At 39.7% G+C, this 25,228-nt stretch overlaps 1 protein-coding gene across 1 annotated transcript in view; it reads left to right on the top strand.

The window, feature by feature from the left end:
* Positions 1-24,542, top strand: part of LOC148027196 (nifU-like protein 2, chloroplastic) — a 29,329-nt gene extending 4,787 nt beyond the window's left edge. Inside the window, exon 4 of the mRNA XM_087691734.1 lies at positions 24,108-24,542. Coding sequence (XP_087547860.1) covers positions 24,108-24,296 — 189 coding nt within the window. The 3' untranslated portion in view covers positions 24,297-24,542. The remainder of the gene's footprint in view (positions 1-24,107) is intronic.
* Positions 24,543-25,228: the final 686 nt, after the last annotated feature.

The following is a 25,228-nucleotide window of genomic DNA, read 5'->3' as shown; positions in this document are numbered from 1 at the left end:
GGGAATCAATCTCTATGTTCTTCTTTCTATTGCTTGGGATGTGCAAATTTTGCTTTATAGCAAATCAGAATTAGGGTTTGGCTGTTTGTCTTCCAAGTGTCAGTGAGAGAGATTTGGCTTAAGGAGATACATCAACAGCCCTTGTACATCTGCCCCCTTCATTTCAGCATTCATTGATTATAGATTTCTGCGTTCTTTTGTCTCTTTTGTCTCTCCCTCTTCTCTTGTGTTAATTGTCTTTCAATCTTGTCCATATGCTTATGCATTTGCTGCACTCTAATATGGTATGAGAGCAGTGTAAAAGGGCTGGTGATCATGGGCAAACCTAATCGGGAGGATTCTTCACGACAAAAGTTTGTGTTTTTTAGCGCTTGGAGGTTTAGGTGAACAGATACATGCGGAGGAGTGAAGTTACTGTTTTTTGTAGGTCCTTGTTGTTGGTGAAGAAGAAAAGGCTGCGTTTTCAGCCGTCTGAAATATATTTGAGTTTTCATCGCCTTTGGTGGGTGAAACTCTTTGAGGATGAGCAGAGGAAGCCCTAGCAGGCATTGCCACTGTGCGTGGAGTTGAGGGGGTTGTCCTTGTTTTTGTGCAGGTCATTCCATTTACAATGTTGATTGAAATTGATGTAGAATTTGAGGCTACACTTGTCATTTTCAGCAAACACTTGTCATTTGTAGCCTCTACTTTCCACTTTAGAGCACCCAACCCCCACACCTATATATTGAGGTCTCTCTCTTCATTTGAAACAAGCTCTCATGCTGAAATTTTCGCCACATGCTTTGTACTCTCCTATCTATCTGTCACCCAAGAAACACTTTCTACTTAGCTTGATCTAATCTAAGCACTAAAGAAGAGAATCAACTTGTTGCTCGGAGTTAGTAGAAATTAGGGTTTCAAAACCCTAGTTTTCAGAATTGCAACAAATCAATCCTTTTGTATATGGTTTAGGCACTTGGTGCTCGTGGTTTTGTTTCAATAAATTCTTGAAAAGAGGGAGGGGCCAGTTCCCCTCTCAATGTGGGGCCGACTCTTTCTTTTTTTTCCCTCTCTCTCTCTCTCTCTATCTTCTAATTTTCATGGTAATAATTGATTAAGTTGGTTAAGTTTAAGGTATTTTCATTCTCACGTTCTTTCCTGCACTTACATTGGTATCAGAGCAATGACTTTTTCTTTGCAAGAATTTTTTTGGGTGACGAGATCTTTGGACGTAATTTTCTCATCATGTCAATAGGCAAAGAGGAAAACTTTGGTGAATAATTAGAAGCTGCCCATACTTTGTATTTGTATGCTTCTTTGATTACGAGAAGATACAAAGATATAAGGAGTTGAAAGCCGATCCAGAAATTCAAGCTTTGATGGAGAGAAGGGCTAAATCACGGGCTCAAGTGAAGGTCTTTGAAGATTTCCTTACCAAGAAGGTTCTTGAGACAGATGGTATTACGGCTGCGAAGGTCTATCTCAGCTTGAAAGGTGTCAATGTTATTGATGCAACCAAGTCTACGAAAGCTAACATATCACATATCTTTTGAGGATAAATCCAAGCGGTGACTTCAAAGTCTCGTAATACACAAGCTGTCTTCTCTTGTCCCAAGAATCCCTCCATGGAGAAGGGCATGGAGAAAGTTAAAGAACCAGTTATTTCCATGGTAGCTGAATCTTCAAAGATGCTTTTTGTAAAGGAAAACGATACTAAAAGAGACTTCAAGCTTGGAGAGAAGAGCGTCAAGTTTGACGTTTTCTATGGTAAGAGAGATTCTTAGAAACCTATGTCATTTACTAGACAGTTTGATGTTGCTTTTGGTGGTGAAGATTATATAGAAAAATAAAAAAATAGAATGGTTAAAATGCATCTAAAGGATACTGCTTTGAATTGGTGGCTCAAAGTTGTTCTTGAGGAAAAGGAACCCAAGTCTTGGAAAGAGTTTAAGGAGATGTTCCACAAGAAGTTTTTGCCTTCATCCTTTGAAGTTGATGTGTAACAAGAATGGGATGAGTTGAAGTAAAGCCATGGAGACGATGTTGAAACATATATCAACATGTGTGCAACCGTTTCTCTTAAGTTTATATCTCTTAATGAAATTTCTTCCAATATGGATATGAGAAAGTTTATCCATGGATTACATCCGATAGTATGACGAGCTGTCAAGATAACAAAGGCTGATACTTTTGAAGCAACCCAAGATGTAGCCTTAGAAGCTGAAGGACTACATATACCATGGATGCTTGGTAAAGTCTCAAAAGAAGAACCACAAAGGAAGAAGATTAAGATGTTTGACCAAAAGAAGGTAGATAAACAAGAACCAAAGCATAAGGAGAAGATAGACCACATTTGCGATCCTAAAAGAAGCTAACATATTAGCAATTAGCAGATTATACAAGAGAAGGAAAATATTTCTCTTGTGGAGAAAAATGACATATGGCAAATCAATGCTGTTATACCCTCTTAAAATACCATAACAATTCAAACACAATGTTCTACCTGAGAGATCATCACAATATAGCAAAGAACCTTCTGAATGGATTTACAGCCATCAACACTTCATAACGTTTAGGCAATATATTCAAACCCAAAGCATACATCATACTCAACAACAAAGAATTCTGACCATCAAATACTACGCTGTTTCCTATTTCCATAACCCTCATCGATTGAACAGTTTAGAAGAGAATCACAATAATATTCAAGAGACAATTAGAAGATAATAGAATCAAAACATTAGCCCCCAGTTTCGGGTGTTGTACTCAGTCGTATTCCATTCTTGATTGAAAGCAATTGTTCGAATACAACTGCCTGACGTTTTAAACCTGCGTCCTGACTTTCAGGTGAAACATCGTATGAAAGATAAAGGCTTTTTTACATATGCTGATCCAAAAGACTACATGTATACTAATACTAAGGTGTAAAATAGTACTAAATATACGGTGAAGTTCAAGTCCTAACACCTGGCACAGCCCAGTGGATGACTGGGATAGTCATGACTCGAATCCACATGTATGTAGATAGCTGATTGAACATATGAAAACTAAATATGATAAAGAACTACTTAGAGAACACAATTATGCCTTGCCAGAGGCCTTGCACCCCTTGACAAGCCACATTGAGCTATTATGAGTAGAGCCCCTCTAGGATACTCATAATCCTCTTATGCAGTTGCATAATTGGTTCTAGGAGTTAGTGGAATGATCGAAAGATGTCATGAACAAAACAAAACTACATCCAAAGTAATAACTAGACAGATCTAGGAGTATATAAAACGATGTCTGTGCATGAAGATATCTTACATGCTACAGCACCAACATCATGCTTCTGAACTATCCCATGATCCATGACAGAAAAATCCTGATGAAGTTTGTGAACCACCTCCTTAATGACAGAATCATGCTCATCAGACCGAAAATCTCTATGTTGCAACAAAGAAGCCACATGCTCTTTACTTGCTCTTTTTGCATCCAAAACCTTCTCCAATCTTGCATTTACATCTATGCATTTTGTCTCCAATTCTTCCACTTTCAATCTCAAAGCATTTCTCTCATGCATGACATCCTCACAATCTGCTGACACAAAGACATTTTTAAGCATATGATAAGGCCGAGAAATCATAGCATCAAACCTATCTACAACCATTTGCCATGAAACTTTGACATCATCCACCAATGCATTTCTAATATCCTCAAAGTCAGACTTCAATACCACTGAAGCATCCACTTCAACTTCAACATTGCTCAAAATTTGCTTTTCCACTCCTTGCAGTGGCTGAACTCTCTCCAATAACATTTGATAATCAACCTAAAGTTGAACATATTTCCCCATAAAAGACTGCATCTCCTCCAAGCATTGAGTCCTAAGTTCACTAGTCCATTTTTCAAAAAGTGCAGTAGACATTTTGTTTCTATCCGACATCTGCGGCATATCTGCAATTTTAACCCCAAGATCCAATTCTAATGCATCATACTCTGACTGCTTTTGCTGCAGCTTCTAATTTAACTCCTCAATTGCCTTCTGCCCGGCAGCCAACCGATCCAGCAATTCAGTAACCCGAACAGCAGTCTGAGCATTCCGCTTATTATAATCTTGGAAGTATACCATGATTTTCTGCATAACTCCAACAGCATCAGAAAGACTAGCAAACTGCCCATTACACATCTGAAAACGGGTTAAACTCGAAGGTATTTCTGCTGGACCTTCAGCCACATGCTGGTCATCAAAATCATTGCCAAGACAATTCCAAGCATCAAGATTAGCATCTTGCTTTTTCTCCTCTGATGCCGACCCACCCCTCAACCATATCTTCCCAATTTTCTGCTTTTTCTTTGCATAAAAATTTCCACCCATTTTAGAAGCATCCCCATCATACTGCTTACCAACATGAAATACATCTTTAATACGTGCATCTCTATGGTCTCCCTTGACAAATTCGGAAGCCACCTGCTTAGCATATGCCTCATCATATCCAACCTGTTTCAAGTCACGATAAATAGCATGTTTTCCAACATCACCATCAAACATATCATGAGCATCATTGACATTTTTAAACTCATGAGAAACATCATCTTTATGATCGGCTTCCACTGCATCTTCAGCCAAAGAAGTAACATCCATTTTCAGCAAATACTCAGCCGTAAGCTCTGGATACAAAACCCTTGCATGCTTATACAACCTTGCTAGAAAACAACCCATCCGAGATTTCTGAAAAACCTTATTGGTTTTTGAAATTTTAATGTCAGCCATAAGCCTCTCAAACATAAGGCCTGCCCAATTTGGCATCCCTAAATTCTTTGCATAGTAAAGAATCCCATAAGTATCTCTAGCAATGCTATCCGTCTTGATGAACATCATAAAGTGTTCCATAAACCAACGCAACTGCAATTTCTTGACACCATCAATGCATTTTAACACATAAACATTTGTGGGCCCTACTGGATCACTGAAAACATAATGCATCTGGTCTTCTGTGCATCTATATGCAATCGGATTATCATTCATAGGGAGTGCAAACACTTGACTAACAATGGTAGGAGTCAACTCAATATGATCTGCAATTTCGCAATTTGAGTGCCTCAAAATATCCATTTGTATGGAGGCATGCACATTCGATGCCCAACGATTCCATGCCAACCGAGCATAATCATACAATCCAATCTTTTGCAACCATGACCGATGAACCTCTGCCTCAACATTCAGATACAAGGTGGAGTCCACGAAGGGAGTTCCAACAGCACTAGGATTGAAAAATGGAGCTTTCGGTGGTGTTACCTCTTTGTCTCCCTGCTACACCGACTTATCCTCATTGCTGGCCACATAGAGCTCATCATTGTCATCCTCCTGGTGGCCATGCTTGGTCATGGACAGCTTCCGAGCTGAAGAGCGGCGAGTATGCGTTATGATAGTGAGAGTTGCAAGCCGAGAATGGAGAAGGAGAGAAACTCCCAAATGAACACATGCCCTTTTCCATTTGCATGCCAAAGTCCAAGTCTTCTCTCAGTGTACCGTGTTTTGTGCTAAGTGTCACCTCAACATCATAAGATTTGGACCATTCACACATGTAACTACCAATAACTAATTCCTTTGTCCCACTTTGAATGATAAAATGGACACTTGAATAATAGGGTTGTACTGACCTTTTAAGCCTAAACCCATTCACTATAGGGTATAAAACCTTTCCTTGCAAGTCTTGCAGCAAAAAAGTACCCTGACCCATATCCTTGAAAATAACAAAGGGACCTGGATACCTCAGTTTTAGCTTACCAGGAAACTTGCCAAGGCGGGAGTTATATACTATAACCCAGCCTTCCTAAAAAATTTTCTTTTTGACATGCCTATTAACCCATGCATGTCTCCTCTATTGTGTGACACCTGTAATATAAGCTTCTCATATCCGGTCCTCTTTGAGTGTCAAAAGTTGTTCTAATCTATGCTGCACCGAGTCTTCAAGATCCATCTTGTGCATAATAGCAACTCTTAGACTTGGAACTACAAATTCCATGGGAACCACTACTTCCAAACCATAAACTAGCCTAAAAGGTGTAAGCCTTGTGGTAACTTTATATGCTGTCCTGAAGGCCCATAATGCTGAATCAAGTTTAATATCCCAATCCTCCCTGTTATCCTCCACAATTTTCTTCAAAATGCGGAGTAAAATCTCGTTGGAACTTTCAGCTTGACCATTAGCTTGAGGGTGATACGGAGTAGATTTCTTGTGTAGAATCATATACCTGATAGTCAGTTCTTTGATCACTTGATTCAAAAAATGCTTTCCCCGATCACTAATTAGCTCAATAGGACAACCAAATTTGGTCATAATATTAGAGTATAAAAACTTGGCCACACTTGCTGCTTTATTATCCTTTAATGCTTGAGCTTTTACCCACTTTGTAGCATAGTGAATACACACCAAAATATATCTATTACCTGTCTGTTTAGTTGTTGGTTCAATGGGCCTGACAAAGTCAATTTCCCATTTTTGAAATGGTTCAAGTGGTAATATAGGATGATTAGGTATCCTATTCCTATCAAGTGGTTGACCTTCCTTCAGACACTGCAAACACTCTTTGGCATATTGATGAGCATCTTTCAATACAGTAGGCCACCAAAGACTTGCTTGCAAAATTTTCCTGCCTGTAATCTCTTCTGAAAAATGACCTCCTAATAATCCAGAATGAGCTGCATGCAATACTGCTGGTTGCTCAAACTCAGGAACACATCTTCGCAATACATTATCAACTCCCCTTCTATAGAGTGTGTTCAAAATGACCTGAAATAATCTACTCTTTAATGCCAACCTTCTTCTTTGATCTGCTGAAAGGTGTGCAGGCATAATTCCTAACTTTAGGAAATGCAGCATTTGGTCATAGTATGAATCAGGGTTAAGCACCTGAACCTCAAACAATTCAACATCAAGTAACTGATCATGAATTCCTACTTCAGGCTCATCGGTTTGCAATCTACTTAGATAATCAGCAATGGCATGCTCTTTTCAAGGGGTATGAATAACCTTAAAATCAAACTCTTGAAATATAAGTATCTTAAATATTTGCTATGCCACTTAACTTGCCCCACAAACCTCATGATTTCTTGCACATTATTGGGAGCCTTAGCCTTTTGCATAGCTGCAATCTTCCTAGGGTCTATACTCATACCCTCTTTAGACAGGATATGACCCAACAACACATCTCTTTTGGTTGTAAACATTGACTTGAAAGGATTTAATGACATATCAAACATTCTACATCTCTGAAAGCATAATTTAAGATGTTTTAAGTATTCCGTTTTGCTGCCAAAAACACAAAAATCATAAATGAATACTCTCATAAAAGTTGTTAGATATGGTTTAAAGGTTTTGTGAGCAGCTCCTTGAAATTCAAGCGGTCCGTTTTTCAGCCCAAAGTTCATAACTGTGCTAATATAAGCTCCCCACTCTGTAATGAAAGCTGTCTTATCCATATCTTCTGGATACATCCTGATGTGATTATATCCCGAAAAACCATCCAGGAAACTATACATCTCATGACCTGCTACATCATCCAGAAGAGAATTGGTAAAAGGAACGGGAAAGGGATCAGTAATGGTAGTTGCATTTAATTTTGTGTAATCCACACAAGCTCTGATCTTCCCATTCTTCTTTGGCACTACAACAATAAGAGATAACCAAGCAACCTCATTAACCGGTTTGATAAACCCAACTCTCAAAAGCTTGTCAATTTCTTCCTTGACCTGTTTGGTATAATTAGGATTCATTCTATACCTCTTTTGAACAATAGGCTTAACATCCTTTTTCAAGTTTATCCTGTGTTGACACGTAGTTGGATCGAATCCCTTTATGTCTGTATAATCCCAAGCAAAAATATCTTGAAACTCTCGGCACAATTGAAGTAGATCTTGCTTGAAATTATCTTCTACAAAAATACTGACCTTGATGGGTTTAAACTCATTTTCAACATTCAAGTTAACCTCCTGAACCTCATCTTCAACCACTCTTGCCGATCTTCTCATTGTATGCTCATATCTTACTTCAGCTTGAACAATAGCTTTTTGCCCTTCCTCATCTAATGTACCAGCACTGTCCATGAAACTATGCATACCAATTTGTTGTTTATCAGGCATTGCTTGCTGCAAAACCTCCAGATGAGTGATGCCTTGGTCATGAATTAATTTATTCCCTTTAGCCTTGACCTGTCGTGAAATTCAGGATTCTCCAAACCTTCAAGAAAACCCTCTGATTGCTGTGCAGGTTGATATTGACCTGCAGTCTCAATAGGTTGCTGCTCCAGAAATACATCTCTAGCCCTATTGGGTTGCTGTTGATACCCTTGAATAATACCATCAACATCAATCTCAAAAAATGGAACTATAGAAGGATTTGCTTGAAGATATAATTCCTCCTTATCATCCTCTACTTCATCGGCAAGGTTAATAGTTTGGGCCACAAAAGGTCTAGATGACCTCTTCAAAATAACCTTATTTATTGTCGATAATCTGATTTCCTTGAGTCCTCTTGGAATACACACATAATCATTTCCCCAATCTTGCTTGAGTTTAGCCAATCTAAACCACGGCCTCCCCAAAATCATTGTATAAGAATCCCCAATTTCTGACATTCTCAAGACCACAAAACTGACCCTAAACTTCAGGCTAGCTACTCGAATTTGTTGATTTCTAAGAATACCCAAAGATTGTAAGCTCCTTTTGTGGTTTGCCATCCGCACTTGAAATGGGGTTGGCAATAACTCTTCTTGCTTATTTGCCAAATATGTATGTTCAAGAAGGATATCAACTCCTGAACCTCCATCCAACAGAACATCATTATACTTACTACCTGCATACTCAACTTGAATGGTAGGTACTTGATAATCCACCACTTCCTGTTGGATTGGGATCACTACTTGACAGTCAGGAACTATTTGATCCTGAAGTGGTATACTTTCAAAGACTTCTTGTTGCCTCTGCCTATTCTTCAAAAGTAACTTCTCCTTGAATCCCGGTATTAGATCCAAGATTTTCTCCAAGGTTAACTGCAGAGAACACTTTGCTAAAGCTTGGAAGAGCTCTTCCGAGCCTCCTTGTTGTAAGTTTTGGGCAACACTACTATCAGGAAACTGCTCCTGATCTTCAGGAGACTGGTTATGCTGTTTAGGAGCATCACCCTGAATTTCAGGAAACTGGTCTTGCAATTCAGGTCTCTGCAAACTTGAATTCTCTACATCTTGAAGTTGATCAGCTTCACATTTTTCAACAAGTTTTTGCACCTTTCTTACCTGTTTTGCTGCCTTTTTCCTTATCTTCTCTTGTTCCTGCCAATCAAGCTTCATACCACCTTGACTTTTGGTGACTGCTAAAACCAGTGGTTCCTCTTGACATTTCTCTATTTCAATGCAATTAGAACAATCACAATGAACATGCATACTTATAGCATTAGTGTTACCTAACATCGCCTTTGCCTCTTCTTGAACCTTCTGTTGTTGAATTTTCTTACAACTAGCAGCTTCTGTACCATCAGTAGATTGCTTTTTCTCATCTTGATCAAGTAACTCTATAAGGACTGCTGTAACTAGGGCAGGTGGATGCTGCTGATGAGATGCTCCTGTAGGTCTTCCGTCATTGCGGGACCTTGCTACTGGGATTTCTCTCTTAGTCCTATGCTTTGCCCAAAGTTCACAGTTTGGTTCAACAAAGTGTCCTTGACCTCCATAATAGTGGCATGCTCCCGTTTGAGTAGTTTGCTGTTGTGCTTGAAAATTTCTCCAAGGCTGTCTAGCCTGCATTCTTCTAGGTCCTCTAAAGGGTCTCTGTGACATAGTGTCAGGAATAATCTGATTTACTGCAGCTGGTTGAATAGGTCTTGGCCTAGCCTGCATTACTGGCATCTGCTGTGCCATCCGGACATTAGGATTATACCAGCAAATCCTAGTCTCATGGCCCTTTCTCTGGCATATCTCACATTGCTTTTCCTTCTTCTTACTTTTAGAAATACCCAAATCTTTTAGCTTGTGTTTTATCATTCTATCTAACTTGCTGTCCTTTGACTTCCTCTTATCTTTGTCCTTTGCTTTCTTCTTTTTAGTCTTGGTTGATCCTAATTTCTTCTTTTTCTTCCTATACCTCCTCCTGCTAGAGTTATCCTCATCAGAGTCACTTGAATCATCATTTGAATCTGAGTTGTAATCACTATTCTCATCATCACTGTCTGTGTATGAATTTGACCCTGAATCTACATTAGAATCTGAGTCTGAAGAATCCTCATCTTTACTGTTCTTAGATCTAGAGGTACCAAGTCTTTTTTCCACTCTCATAGTTGCCCTTATCAATCTGTCCAATGTATCATTCTGACCCATCTCTATATTGGCAATAGGATTCCGAATCTTACCTCTCAGGCCCTTTATAAAATAGGTAATTTGCATTTCCACTGAAGGTGTATCATCAACATCCAGCCTATTCAAGAGGTTCCTGAATTTTTGGGCATAATCTTCCACTAACAGTCTTTTGTTTTATCTTCTTGATCTTCCTTAGAATATCTCCCAGAGTTTTGTTCTTATGGAACTTGCCTAAAAATGCTATTTTTAGAGCATCATATGAATTGAAGGCTGCCATACCATAATTGGCAAACTAGTCGATAGCTTTCCCTTGAAAAGTGGCAGCAAACTGTTACTTTTTGACTTGGTCCCCATACATTTGGTTGAAGCCACTGGCTGTCCATCTTGTCTCGAACTAAGCCACATGGCAATCCGAATCTTCTTTTTTCTTTCTTGAAAACTTAGAGGCTCTAACCTTTGGGTTAACAATCTGATTTGGATTCATGATGTTCGGCTTATGAGGCCTCCGCAATGGCGGTTGAGGATTAAATTCTAAAGACTTCTTAGTTTGACAAGTTGTACCTTTCAATAGAAATGATCTCCCAAGCACTATATGTTGTAGTCTTTCAAGTGCCTGCTTAGGAGGAGTTTCTTGATATTTAAGTGGTAATGATAGTTCCTTGTCTTCGGAAACATTATGTTACATTAATAAGGTAAATTATGGGAAACAGGTGCGAGGGATGACCTTTCGAGGGCCTTGGGCACCCGAACGGGTTTTAGGGGAGCCTAGAATAAAAGAGAGTCCAAGAATAGTAGGACTCACCAAGAGTTGACGGTTGGCAATCGGATCACGATGGGGGTTGCCAGCAAATATCTAGGCAAGGTTGGGAGGAGAAACGGATCTCGTGCCTCTGTCTTGAATCGAACTAAGTTTGTATTCTTCTCTGCTCCCATCGTATCAGTTATCACACGAAATCGCCCATCGTACCACACTACACTGGTATCAGAGCAGGCGTTGGATCCTCCTTCCTTCAAAGCAGGTGTCGGATCCTCCTTCCTTTAGAGCCGTCGGGTCCTCCTTCCTTCAGAGCTGCCGGGTCTTGCTTCCGTTTGTTTTCGCGTGAAGCTTTCTTTCCGGTACCCACATGACACGTCATATGGAATCTGGCGTGAAGTTGTTACGTGACACGTCACCTGTCATCCTTCGTGAAGACGGTGCCCCACACGCTTTATGCTCGTATTCTGGACATGATTTACTTCGTGAGGCACAACCAATAAAAAACGGCACTATACCATCTGGTGTCTCTGTGGCCAGCTTCGACTGCAGTCGTATGACAAGTACAGTTTGGGCAGAGAACGAATTCAGGGAAGATGTATAGATGGTTCACGTGACCATAAAGAAGGGGTATCTTTAGTCCCCTCATTACTAGCTGTTTTTGCCAATAAGCTTCATTTCCAGCGTGACCGGCTCAGTTCGGGAAAGACAAATTATCCCTCACTCTTCGGGGTTATTATTAAAAGCCAGCAACAGTTGCCCTGTCACTATAACCAGGGAAGTACTTTACTTTGTATGCAAATTTCTTATATTTGCTTTCCAATTCCAGTGTATTAATGGAAGAGAAAGGGAAAGAGGGAGTAATTGAGGGTTCTAGTTCGGGGGACCACCCTATGGTAGATCCCCATGAAACGGAGATACAAGAAGAACAGTGGGAATAATTTTTTGCCACACGAGAACAATTTGATGATCTAACTGCTCGTGTGCAAGCACAGGGGGTTCAAATGGAATTTTTAACTCAAACACTCACTGAAATAAAATCTCAATTAACTTTATTACTAGAAAGGGATAAAAATAAGATAGAAACCTCGGATATCCCATCTTCATCGAAAGATTTGGATGTGACTATGCGAGATCTTAAGGAACCCCACCACAAGTTGAGGGATAATCCAATTTTAAAAGATATGAAACCCCCTCAGTTTCACGGGGAGGAAAAAGATAGAAATAAAGACACCATCTTTAATTTTCTCCAAAAATCGGAAGATATGCACAAACTTAAAAATACTCCACCACATCTTCAAGCGCTGAAGGCCAGTTTAACTTTGGGGCCGAAGGCATATAAATGGTGGCGAACTTTAAAGGAGGCAAATAAAATACCTGAAGCTTGGGCTCAATTTGAATTGGTCTTTTTGAAAGAATTCCTTTTGAAAATGAAATGGAAAGAAATTGGGAAGATTGGGATTATGTTTGATAAAAGGGAAGACCCCTGTTGACGTATGTGGGGAATATCGTGAGATAATCCTCAAATTGGAAGGAATAGATGAATTTCAAAAGACAAGAGGATTCATTAGGGGACTAGATAAGGCCTGTAAAAAGGAAGTAAAAAGGAGTTCACCTAAGACGCTTGAAGAGGCAATTAAATTTGCATTAATCAATGAAGATCGTACGCGTCCAGGTACACTCACTAGTCTCACTAATACGGAGCCCAAGACTAAGGAATTGGAAACCTCAAAATTTGTAGGCAAATTTAAAAGAAAAATGCCATTTTTTAAGGGCAAGAAACAACCTTTTGAAAAGAAACAATTTGTAAGGCCAAAGTTAAGTCCAGATGACTTTGATAAGGCCAAAAAAGAAAAGCTGTGTTTCAATTGCCTATCCCCTAACCATGCTGCCTGGAATTGCCCTCAAAGGAAAAAGGGGAAAGATAAAGGAAAGGATGAGGACAAGGGCAAGGGAAAAGAAAAACAAATCCATGTAATGCAGACTCTAGAATTAAAGGGGCATGAAAAATATAAATCTTTAGAGGTTTTGCACAAGGATGTACAACACAGGGTGTTGTATGTCAACTTCTATGTGGCAGCCTACCTTTGGGCCACATGATTTAGTTAGAGTGCATGGATTGATAGCTGGTAAGAGGGTTAGAGTCATGATTGATGACTCTGCTATCCACAATTTCATAAATTATGCACTTGTCAAAAAATTGAAACTTCCCCAACAAAAGAGTGGGCATCAATATGTTGTTCGTATGATGCAAGGTCAAGATAATAAAATATGGGATACAATGGTATCCAATTTGGAAATTGAGATCCAAGGATATAAAGATAAACTTGATTTCCAAATTATGAATATGGAAAGAGCCGATATTGCTTTAGGGAGGGAGTGGCTATGGGGATTGGAACCATTCTTAAAACGTAGTTATTATCATAATACACTGGAATTTGAAAGGGATGGTAAGACTTTTGTGATTCAAGGTGAACATGAAGTATCTGATAATCCTTTGTTGTGTTTCACTGAGGTTCAGAAGCTGATAAAGAAGGAAGCTTGTGAGGTATATATGTTATGGTCTCTTCCTGTACAAAACACTTTTACTTTTTGTAATATAAAGCAACAATTTTCTTATGTTTGTGAGTTGAATGTAAATAATGAATTAAGTGGTTTGTTAGATGAATTTAAAGATGTGTTTCCTTCTGATTTACCAAGTGGTCTTCCACCAGATAGGGGTGATATAAATCACCCAATTGACACAAATAAGGATACGCACCCTATTTCTAAACCACCTTATAAGTTAAGTGAAACACAACACCAAGATGTTGAAAGAAAAATTAAGGATTACCTTGATAAAGGATTTATACAACCCAGTAATTCACCTTGGGCTTCGCCAATTTTATTGGTAAAGAAAAAAGATGGTTCTATGCGACTTTGTGTTGATTATAGAGCACTTAATAAGATAACGGTGAATAATAAATTTCCTTTGCCCAGAATGGAAGATGTTTTTGATCAATTACAAGGGGCAAAATTCTTCACAAAGATAGATTTAAGATCAGGCTATCACCAAGTAAGAATTAAGGCACAAGATGTTTCTAAGACAGCATTTCGTACTAGATACGGGCATTATGATTTTTTGGTGATGCCTTTTGGCCTCACTAATGCACCAGCTACCTTTATGAAGCTGATGAATAGTGTGTTATGGCCCTATCTAGGACATTTTGTAGTAGTCTTCTTGGATGATATCTTGATCTTTAGTAAATTAAGAGAAGAACATTTGGAACACTTACAATTGGTATTCCAACTGTTAAGAACACATTCTCTTTATGCGAAGAAAACTAAATGTGAATTCTTCGCACAAGAGGTCAAATATTTGGGGCATATTATCTCAAAAGAGGAAATCAAGATGGATCCAGAAAAAGTAAGGGCAATTATTGAATGGCCATCTCCAAGGAACCTGGAAGAGCTGCAGATCTTCCTAGGTTTATCTGGATTTTATCGTAGATTCATTCGAGATTATGCCAAAATAGCTGTTCCAATGACAGACCAACTTAAAGGGAAAGGAAAGAGCTTTAATTGGGGAACAGACCAAAATGAAAGTTTTCAAAAACTTAAGGTAGCTATTGCTACAGCTCCAGTACTATTAATTCTGGATCCGAATAAACCATTTGTGGTTGAAGCCGATGTTAGTGATAAGGCGATAGGCGCGGTCTTATTACAAGAAAGTCGACCAGTTGCTTTTGAAAGCAAGAAATTAGACCGTGCAAAACAGAATTATTCTGTTTATGAGAGGGAGCTGTATGCAATAGTACATGCAATGAAGAAATGGAGGCACTATCTGTAAGGTTCCAAACTTTTGATCTTGTCGGATCATGAAAGTATTAAGTGGCTTAATGACCAACCGGATCTACAAGGGCGTAAAGTCAGATGGGCCGAACTCCTCCAAGAGTTCAACTATGAGATAAGGTATAGAAAAGGAAAGTATAATATAGTGGCTGATGCACTCAGCAGAATACCCATCATAAATGAATTGAGTTTTACTCAGTTCACTTCCGATTTGCTTGAATCCTTAAAAGGGAAATGCCAGGTTGATCCAGTATATTCCAACATATGGGAAGCAATAGAAAATGGGGATCCAAATGGAAGGGCCTCCACTGAGGAAGGAATATCTGAGGATGTTCAACAAGGAAATGGAGCATCAGGGGTTGCTCAAACCGGATTCAAGTGGAAGAATTTTACCATTGATAATGGTTATTTACTCTACAAGGGTAGGGTATGTGTCCCAAAAGATAAAGAAATAAGGCGCCAGATACTCTTTGAGTGTCATGATATCCCTAGCGCGGGACATCCAGGAGTTATTAAAAGGCAGTTCTATTGGCTTGGAATGAATAAGGATGTCCTTGACTATGTGGTCAAATGTAATAAATGCCAGGTTAATAAAGCTGAAAGATTGAAAATGGGAGGACTTCTCCATCCATTAAAGATTCCTTCAAGAAAATGGGAGAGTATCTCCATGGATTTTATTGTTGCATTACCCAGAACACAGAGGGGGCACGACTCTGTGTGGGTGATTGTGGATAGGTTAACCAAAATGGCTAGGTTTATTCCAACTTCAACAGATGTTAAAACACCAGAATTGGCTAGATCGTTCGTAGAGAACATATACCGATTGTATGGCCTTTCGGCAAATATAGTTTTTGATCGGGATAGAAAATTTGATAGTTAATTTTGGCGTGCGGTATTTAGGAAGTTGGATACTAAACTTAGCATGAGTACGGCGGACCACCAGCAATCAGATGGGCAAATTGAAAAGGTTAACCAAATCCTTGAAGATATGCTCAGGGCATATGTAAGTAAAAGGCAAACTAATTGGGAAGAGTATCTACCGATAGCAGAGTTTGCATATAATAGTGCCAAGCACTCTTCCACTGGATATAGTCCATTTATGTTAATGTATGGGTTTCAGCCCAGAGTTCCTCATGCAGTAGGACTGCATAAGGAAAAGGTTCAGGCAGCCAAGGACTTTTTGGAGGATATGAATAGTATGTTAAAATTTGCTCAAGAAAATATTAAGAAAGCTCAAAATCGAGCTAGAGCTTATGCAGATCCTCACCGAAGAGACATCTCCTTTGAAGAAGGAGAATTGGTCTATCTTAAAGTGCGTGAACAAACTAAAATCATGAAAACGGGACAATGTCCAAAGCTTTCACCCAGGTATTGTGGTCCTTTCACAATACTTAAAAAGGTGGGAGAACGGGCTTACAAGCTCCAACTACCTGCTGGTAGTAAAATACATCCAGTTTTTCATGTAAGCAAGCTAAGGAAGAAGCTGGGTGATTTGGATAATCTAATCTTAAATGATAACATTGAGGAGCTATTAGACGACCAATCTAATCCACATGAACCAGAAAGAATATTAAATGCTCGTAACAGACGAACAAGGAATACTATTTATCAAGAATGTTTGGTCAAATGGAAAGATTGTTCAGAAGAAAGCTCAACATGGGAGCGAGTAAGTACCTTAAGGAAAAGGTTTCCCAATTTACAGTTAGACCTTCCAAGTATTGTTTTCGAGGACGAAACCGATTCTTAAGGGGAAGGAAATGTTACATTAATAAGGTAAATTACGGGAAACAGGCGCGAGGGATGACCGTCCGAGGGCCTTGGGCACCCGAACGGGGTCTAGGGGAGCCTAGAATAAAAGAGAGTCCAAGAATAGTAGGACTCACCAAGAGTTGACGGCTGGCAATCGGATCACGATGGGGGTTGCCAGCAAATATCTAGGCAAGGTTGGGAGGAGAAATGGATCTCGTGTCTCTGTCTTGAATCGAACTAAGTTTGTATTCTTCTCTGCCCCCATCGTATCAGTTATCACACGGAATCGCCCATCGTACCACACTACACATTAGGTGAACCTTTAGGAGTCGAAGGGGTTGGAAAAGATTCTTCGAGACCCGCAGGAGAATTATAAACGGTTGCTATACCCCCAGAGGGACCCACATCCTGATCACCCCGACTATTAGGTACAGCCTATTCTTCATCCAGCCTGCCCAATGTTGCAACAACCTCTGCATCAGCAAGAAAAACTTCGTGCTGTTGCTGCCTTTCCAATGCCTCCCTTAATTCTCGTGATCTGCTCTTGGTCAGAATAGGGTTGGAATGATAAGGATAATTGCCTGACATAAATATTGGCCATACAAGGCACCTGATACATAATCAATGCCATCAGCCTTCCTGTCGTACAAATCTCTCAGGAATTGGTTCCAGATCTGCCCCTGAGTCAAGAAATTATTTTCTTGAAACTAGCAGGGATCGCCAAAGTGTTATGCCCTCTTAAAATACCATAACAATTCAAACCCAATGTTCTACTTGAGAGATCATCACAATACAGCAAAGAACCTCCTGAATGGATTTACAGCCATCAACACTTCATAACGTTTCGGCAATATATTCAAACCCAAAGCATACATCGTACTCAACAATAGAGAATTGCTGACCATCAAATACTACGCTGTTTTCTATTTCCATAACCCTCATCGATTGAACAATTTGGAAGAGAATCACAATAACATTCAAGAGACAATTAGAAGATAATAGAATCAAAACATCAGCCGCTAGTTCGAGGCGCTGTACTCAGTCGTATTCCATTCTTGATTAAAAGCAATTGTTCAAATACAACTGCCTGACATTTTAAACTTGCATCCTGACTTTCAGGTGAAACATCATATGAAAGATAAAGGCTGTTTTACATATGCTGATCCAAAAGACTACATGTATACTAATACTAAGGTGTAAAATAGTACTAAATATACGGTGAAGTTCAAGTCCTAGCAAATGCCCTAATAAGGCAAAGAAGGAAAATCAGTCCCAAAAGACACCTCAAGCAAATGCTGTAGCTAAGGAATCATTGCAATAGGATGAAACTCTGTTAGAGAAAAGGAAGCTTTCATAGCTTGGGGTAAGATTGCTAATCAACGTGTTCTCATTCATTTTGATACAGGGGCTACATGTCATTATATCCATCCTTGGATTGTCAAAGCTCTACATCTACCAAAGGGAGGCTTGGAATGCCATAAATATTAGGTGTCGCTTTTCAAGGAATGGAGTTTGAAGGTACTCCCATTCTTGGAAAACTATGAATTGAGATAGGAGATTATGTAGATCATGAGAGTTTTGTCATGGGAGATCTTGGTCATTGTGATGTTGTATTAGGAATACCTTAGCATAGAAGAATAGATCCAGCCATTGATTGGAATTAAAATAAGTTTAGATTCCTATGGGGGTGGAAGGAATCTCTATTTCCATCTTATCCCATGTACAAATTTGTAAAGTAATGAAAAGTCTATTTTCTCATATTTGATTTTTATCAAAGATTCTAACAAAGAGTCAAGAATTGAAGAGTCCATCTCAAATATGAATGAGGACTGAATGAGTTTCTTAAAAGAGTTAAGATTGCTTTGCAGACACTTTACCTAATGAGTTATCACTAGAGTGGCCAAAAGATCATCACATTGATCTCATTCCTGGGAGCTCACCTCCAAATAGGCCACCCTATTGTGTGAGTCCAACACAACAAGAGGAGATCATGAAGCATGTGAATGAGCTCTTGGAGAAGGGTCTAATGAGACCTAATTTCTCACCTTGTTACTCTCTAGTTCTCTTAGTGTAAAAGAAAGATGGAGCTTGGCATATGTGTATGGACTATAGGGCCCTCAACAAAATTACAATTCGGAATAGATTTCCCATTCGAAGAATTGATGATATCTTAGATAGATTGGATGGGTCCAAAGTATTCAATCGGATTGACTTGAAGAGTAGCTATCGTCAGATAAGGATTACTCCTCAAGATATTCACAAAACAACATTCAAGACAACTTTTGGTTTGTATAAGTTTCTTGTGCTACCATTTGGTCTCACCAATGCTCTTGCAACCTTTAATAGAATGATGGAAAGAATCTTTAGTGAACATTGGAAGTTTACATGTGCTTTCTTTGATGATATATTGGTTCATTCAAAAGATAAAGAAGAGCGTAAGCAAGACTTAAAAATAGGTTGTGTCGTGGTAATCGGTTCCCTTTCTTCATTTGGAGGTGATAGAAGATGTTCCTTTGACGGCTACTGATGCAATGATGATGGCCCCATAGTCTCTTGAGTGGATTGTGGATAGTGGTGCTTCTTGCTACATTATTCCTCCTTTAGATGGGATTCTTTGTATGCGTTTGATGCATAGGCAAATCCTTGTAGGTGATAGTACTTCGGCTCCCATCAAAGGCAAGTGTGATATGTAGTTGACTCTAGATGGGCAAGGTGGTGCCCACACATTAGAGATGCTCTATGTGTTGGGTCTAGGGTATTATCTACTTTTAGTGAGCAAGATATGAGCTCTTGGTTTGACGATTGAGTTTGATAAGGACTCCTTCCGAGTTCTCGATGGTGTTTCTTGACAGGTTCTTTGTGCAAGACATAAGGAAAATGAAGTCTACAAGCTGCGGTCTTCTTTTACTTTTTCTTCTCTTCTTTATTCTTCATAGACTCAGATCAAGCTTGGCATGCTCGGTTTGGCCATCTCAACTACGAGTATCTTCAGAAGGCTGGTGGTGGTTGGTTGGTACGTAGGTTATTAGAGATTGGGATGAGCCACTTGACATGTGTATCTTGTATTCGTAGCAAGGAGCATAGAGATCCTATTCCTTTAAAGGCTTTCCGATGGGCTAAGGAGCCCTTGGAGCTTGTTTCAACAAACCTATGTGGATCCATGAGGACAGAGTTCCCTAAGGGGAGTTTGTATTTTATGCTCATTGATGATTTTAGCAGAATGACATGAGCGTATATCTTAGCTTGGAAGTTTGAAGCATTCTCACATTTCAAGGATTGGTTGATCTTTGAAGAGAACATGTATGGTAGAAAACTCAAGTCCCTGTGTTTTGACAAGGGAGGGGAGTTTGTCTCCCAAGAGCTAAATCATTTTTGTGCAGATTGTGGCATTCACTAGGAATTTTTTGACACAAGTACCCCTTAGGAGAATGGCATATTGGAGTAGAAGAATTACAATGTGATCAAGATAGTACAGACTATGTTGGAGCATTGGTAGACACCTTAGTGTCTTTGGGCCAAAGCAAGTGGTCACTGTTATCCGCATCCTTAAATCGATTCCCTATCTCGAGATATAGCTCGCAATTCGAAGGATACAGTTCATTCTTGGAGATTTAGGTGACAGTTGGCGACCTACTCTAGTGCCTTTGGAGCCTTTGCCTATTGAGGCTCCACCCTCAATGGAGAAGGAGATTGCTTCACCATCGGCTTCATGCGTTGAGTCGGCCTCGATGAATATTCTAGAGACTTCTGCAAAAGGAGAGTGGCGAGAGGAGTTTTGGCCTCCTTGTCAGGCTTGAGACACACTTCATGATTCAGGGATTGAGGGAGTCCTTGAGGAGTGGGAGTTATAAGATGGTCCACAACGTTCTTGAAGGACCCAAACACATATCATCAAGCTTGTTTGTACTTAACTACTATTTGATGACCCGTGCCATACAGGATGGGGATTCTACCTTTGTGGAGGATGCTTTGCAGTCACAGCATTGGAAGAAGGCTATGGAGCAGGAGTTGGATGCTATTGAGCTGAATGGCACTTGAGATCTTGTGCCTAGGCCGGTTCATAGGAAGATGATTGGTGTAAAATGGATCTTCAAAACCAAATTTCACAGTGATGGCACTTTGGATAAGCACAAGGCGCGGCTTGTTGCAAAGGGCTTCGAATAGCGGCCAGGTGAAACCAGCCTTCCTTATAGAATAGGGTGGTAAATAACCTGATTAAGCACTTATTACAATAAGCTTAAAATTTACGCAAACTGAAAATGCACACTTTATCACTTTAATCTTGGACATTGGACACCTTGTTGGTCCCAAAACTAGCTCCCCTTGCAGTATTTTTTAAATCTTATATTGCAAATGGAAGGAGTATAAGCGAGATCCCCTGATCTCCTCCACTAATCCAAGTGCCTCTTGGTGTCAAAATTGACTAGCAAGCCTCCAAACCAATTTGCCCCTTGGTTAGCTTAGGGATTGACTTTCACCTTGCTTCTTAAAAGACAAATTCAGCCCCAAATGTGATATTGGTTGATTAGTCTCTTAAATCTCCTTGAAGTTCAATTTCAGCTGTTGGAATTCAAGTCCTAGGCTCTCAATTTTGAGCATGCATCTTGAGGTGGCTGTCAAACCCTATTTTTATTGTAAATTAGGATTTATATCAGAGATTGACTGAAATCTCTTCCTCTGACAGCTAAAATTGCTAGAAAATGTTGACATAATTTGAGAGAGGTTGGGGGATGATAGAGAATGCTATAGAGAGAGAAATTTCAGAGTTTTGTCATGAGAAATGTTGAAAAGCTATTGTTGCATTGCGCAAACAGCCATGGAAGCTATCATCTACAACTTAGGACCACTAGAAAGATTGCTATCCATTCTTTTAGCATTATTCAACTTATTAAATTAATTTTCAGAATACTAATTCTGAAAATCAATTCCATAATTATTCTAGTGCTCAAAAAATTAATTTCACTAGCCAATAATTAAAGTGTCTTGGTTAATTTGTCTTCCAAGTATCCCTTGAGCAGTTATTGACCTTTAGACTGACATTAATTAATTAATTAATTATTGCCTAGTCTCTAATGTCACCACCACTACATTAGTGGTCAATAAATTGGTTTAGGCGAAAATCTGACATTGAATACTGCCTAGTATATGTTAAACATAGCTTATTAGAATTTTTGCCTTCAGTACCAACCTATATCTCAAGGTCCTAGGTTTGATGTATGCTCCAGGAAGAGGTGTCTTGAATCCCATATGCATAGTGAGGAGAGTGGAACAATCCAACTTCTATAAAGCATTGTACTTGACTATCACTTTCATAATGATGAATACAATATCACGATGCTTTCCTCGGTCAACTAGTGTCACTGTCATTGTCAATCCAATACACAAGATTGTCTTTATGAGTCCAAGCTTCTATCTTGGAACCTAATTCGCTTGTGTAACAATTGTCTACTCATTATCCATGTCAACATGAATTTAGTCTTCACTTTCCAATCTCCATAGCTCTTGCCATGCTTTAGATCCGACATTTCACATGGTATTAGAGCTCAGCTGAGCATGGCATAACTCCCTTCTCTGCTCTCTCAGTCCCTCTTAATCTCAGGTTAGCTCAAATCCAGCTCATGGTTCCATTTCTCACTTCCATCTCCACTTGACCTTGTGGCAGCCATAGCTAAAACAATACCTACCCTACTTTGAGAAGCTAGATCTCTCTCTACAGATCATGTCTTCTAGTGCTTCCTTCTGGGAAAGTGTTTCTTATCTTCCAAAGCTTCTCTGTGGTGCATCAAACACCAACATTGTTCCATCTTGTCTATTTCTCAATAGGTAAAGATATTGTCTTCTTGAAAGATGGTAAAATTCATTTGTCAAAGATAGGTTTACCTCTTGGTACCAACTTTGGAAAAGACGGACACCATGTGATAGGTCGAAGGCGACAGGTTTGACAGACAGCACATTGTGGGGTAGACGGGCGACCGCGTGCAGGTCTAGCAAGTCGTCACGTGTGATAGGTCCAAGGGGCAACTATCTAGCGGGTGATGGGGCTTGGTCAACGGCTTGATAGACCCATTTTCTTCTGTTTTTTTATAATCTGCATTTTGTTTCTTTGCCTTCTTTATTGGGTGTTTGGTGTACCATCTTGTGTGCACAAGCACAGTCTACCATCTTGGATAAAAATTTTGAGGCTTTTCTCGGATTTGGAAACCATGGTTCAGAGCAGGACAATCTAATCCAAAAATTGCAAAAATTGTGCACATTGGCTTTGAAAAATTTGGGACTTTTCATGTATTAGTGAAATTTTGCTCAGCTGAGCCAAATTTAGCGACATTGGTGCACATTTGGACCTGATTAATTTTGGGCTTTTGCAAAATTTGGTTAAATTTTACTAATTTTGCCCGTATTATGCTCTCAAGATCATGCATTAATGCAATCAGAGAAGATAGGTCATTAAAATTTTGGGGCTTTTGCTGAAATTTGAGAATTTTGGCAAATTTGATGTCTGAAATGCACTTTGGGAACATTGCTGAAGCAATCTTGCTGTTGTAAGCAGTGAGATTTATCTCCGACTTGTCAGAATTTTGGAGAATTTGCAGAGAATTTTGGTGTTTTTGTGTATCAGAAGTTGACTTGGTCACATGTGTATCAGAATTTGACTTGGTCACATATGTATGTAGTACACATATTGGGCAGCTCCCCTGTGTGACCTGTGACCTGTGACCTGCGTGACTTGCGACCTGCACCCGGGACAGGTGCGTGGGATGAGCTGAACAGAATTTGGGAAGCGTGCTCACAATAACCGATGTTTTTATACCAATTTGAAGTGTCTGATGTACAGTGGAGATGCAATGGTCAGCAATGGTGATGGGAGATCGAGAGAAAAACGTGAGCAGCAATAGAGAGTAGTAAGAGTGAGAGAGAGGCATGATATGTGGGTACAATAGAGTGTACCTCTTTTAGGTTTTTGGAGATAGGTATATGAAAGTACAAGTGCTAAGGGTGCATTCACACCTGTGCACATATAAAAGGCACGGTGCCCCTTTATTCCCAACAGATCAGGTGACAAGGCTATAGTTTTTCTTATGCTATATTGACAGTGTGGATGCTGCTTGGCTAGTGGTGCTGGTGAGTTGTGTTGCCTCGTGTGTGCCATTGCTGATTAAGCTCAAGCTGCATGGCTGGTTGTGGGCATGCTTATTGCTGCCCGGCTGTGTGCTTTTAGAGCCCATGTTTAGAAATTAAACCCTCTTCCTTTGATGTCAGAGCTTGGTTTCTGTGAACTGATGCTGAAAACATAGGTTGGCCAAATTTTTTTGATGGCAAATGTTTGTCCTGAAGTCATGAATTTCATTTGCACTTTTGTAAAGGATGGTTTAAATGTTCCATGTTTCTTGTTTCTAGTGCTGCCTGCTGCTAATTTTGTTTGTTTTTGGTGAATAAGTACTTGCGTTTTGTTATATGTTTTCAGGTGCTTGCTGAAATTAGGCCTTACCTAACTGGAACTGGTGGAGGAGAGCTGGAATTAGTGAAGATTGATGGGCCAGTGGTGAAGGTTCGGATAGGAGGCCCAGCAGCACAAGTAATGACTGTGCGAGTAGCTGTAACTCAAAAGCTGCGGGAGAAAATTCCAATGATAGCAGCTGTACAGTTGTTGTAATCTTTTAAAAGTTTCATCCCAATGGTAGCAGCTCTGCACTTGTTGTAATCTTATAGTTGAATTACTTCTGTAGATAGTGGTATTGTTGGAAGGAGATATTATCTGCGAAGGTTTTCTGTTTTTTTCAGTTGGACTTGTTTGCCAGTAGAGAGAAGCAAGTATGAATTCTTTCCTAGTCTTGCAGAGGTTGTGCAAACAGGACACTTTTTTATTAGTGCACGGTTGGTTGGTTGGATGGTTTCTCTCTTTCTGTCTGTCTTTATATCTAGGTAGAGGTAGGTATGTAGTGGTTGGTGTCTGTCTGGAGTCTGGAGGTTTCCAAGTTCAAATGTGTATTGTTGGTGTTTAACCTCAGCATGTAAGGCATGAGGACACCTTACATATAATGTATATAACTATGTACATAATAATATTTTCAAAGGTGGAGAGCATGGGGGTGGTGCAGAAAAAGTGCAGATTTAAGGGGACCACTCAGTTTAATCCTTGCTTAGTAACCAGTAGTGAGGCAAAGAGTGTTGAAATCCCCTTAATGATGGGCTTTTTCACATACCCTCTTTTCGATACAGCAGGCTGCTTCTTCTAAGAGCTGGGTTGCCTCTGGTTACAGTTGGGGGAGGTTGGGTGAGATAACGTTGTACCATCATGTCGTTCTGAGGATGGAGAAGGGTGACAGGGTTTCCATAATCCTCAGATCATCCAGCTAACTGCATGGAAAAGGTGGTTTTATCTCAGTGCTAAGAGGACTATCAAATCAGATCTTGCGCACACATTGCATCCGATCAGTGAGAGTCGTCAGAGAGCTGTCTGACCTGTAGTCATTACTTGTGCTTTTTCTCACCCTGGTGTGAGGAGTGTGCAGCATTTGCGTTGCTAAATGATCCTTCGTCTCTAGCATCAACCAACTAAGTTAGTAAAAGTTAGCTGGGTTTGTA

Source organism: Lygodium microphyllum, chromosome 13 (assembly GCF_053477565.2).
Source record: "Lygodium microphyllum isolate KBCC chromosome 13, Lygodium_microphyllum_v1.1.10, whole genome shotgun sequence".
NCBI classification, from domain to species: Eukaryota; Viridiplantae; Streptophyta; class Polypodiopsida; order Schizaeales; family Lygodiaceae; genus Lygodium; species Lygodium microphyllum.
Note: the sequence above shows the minus strand (reverse complement) of the source record. Positions and strands in the feature narration are given on the sequence as shown.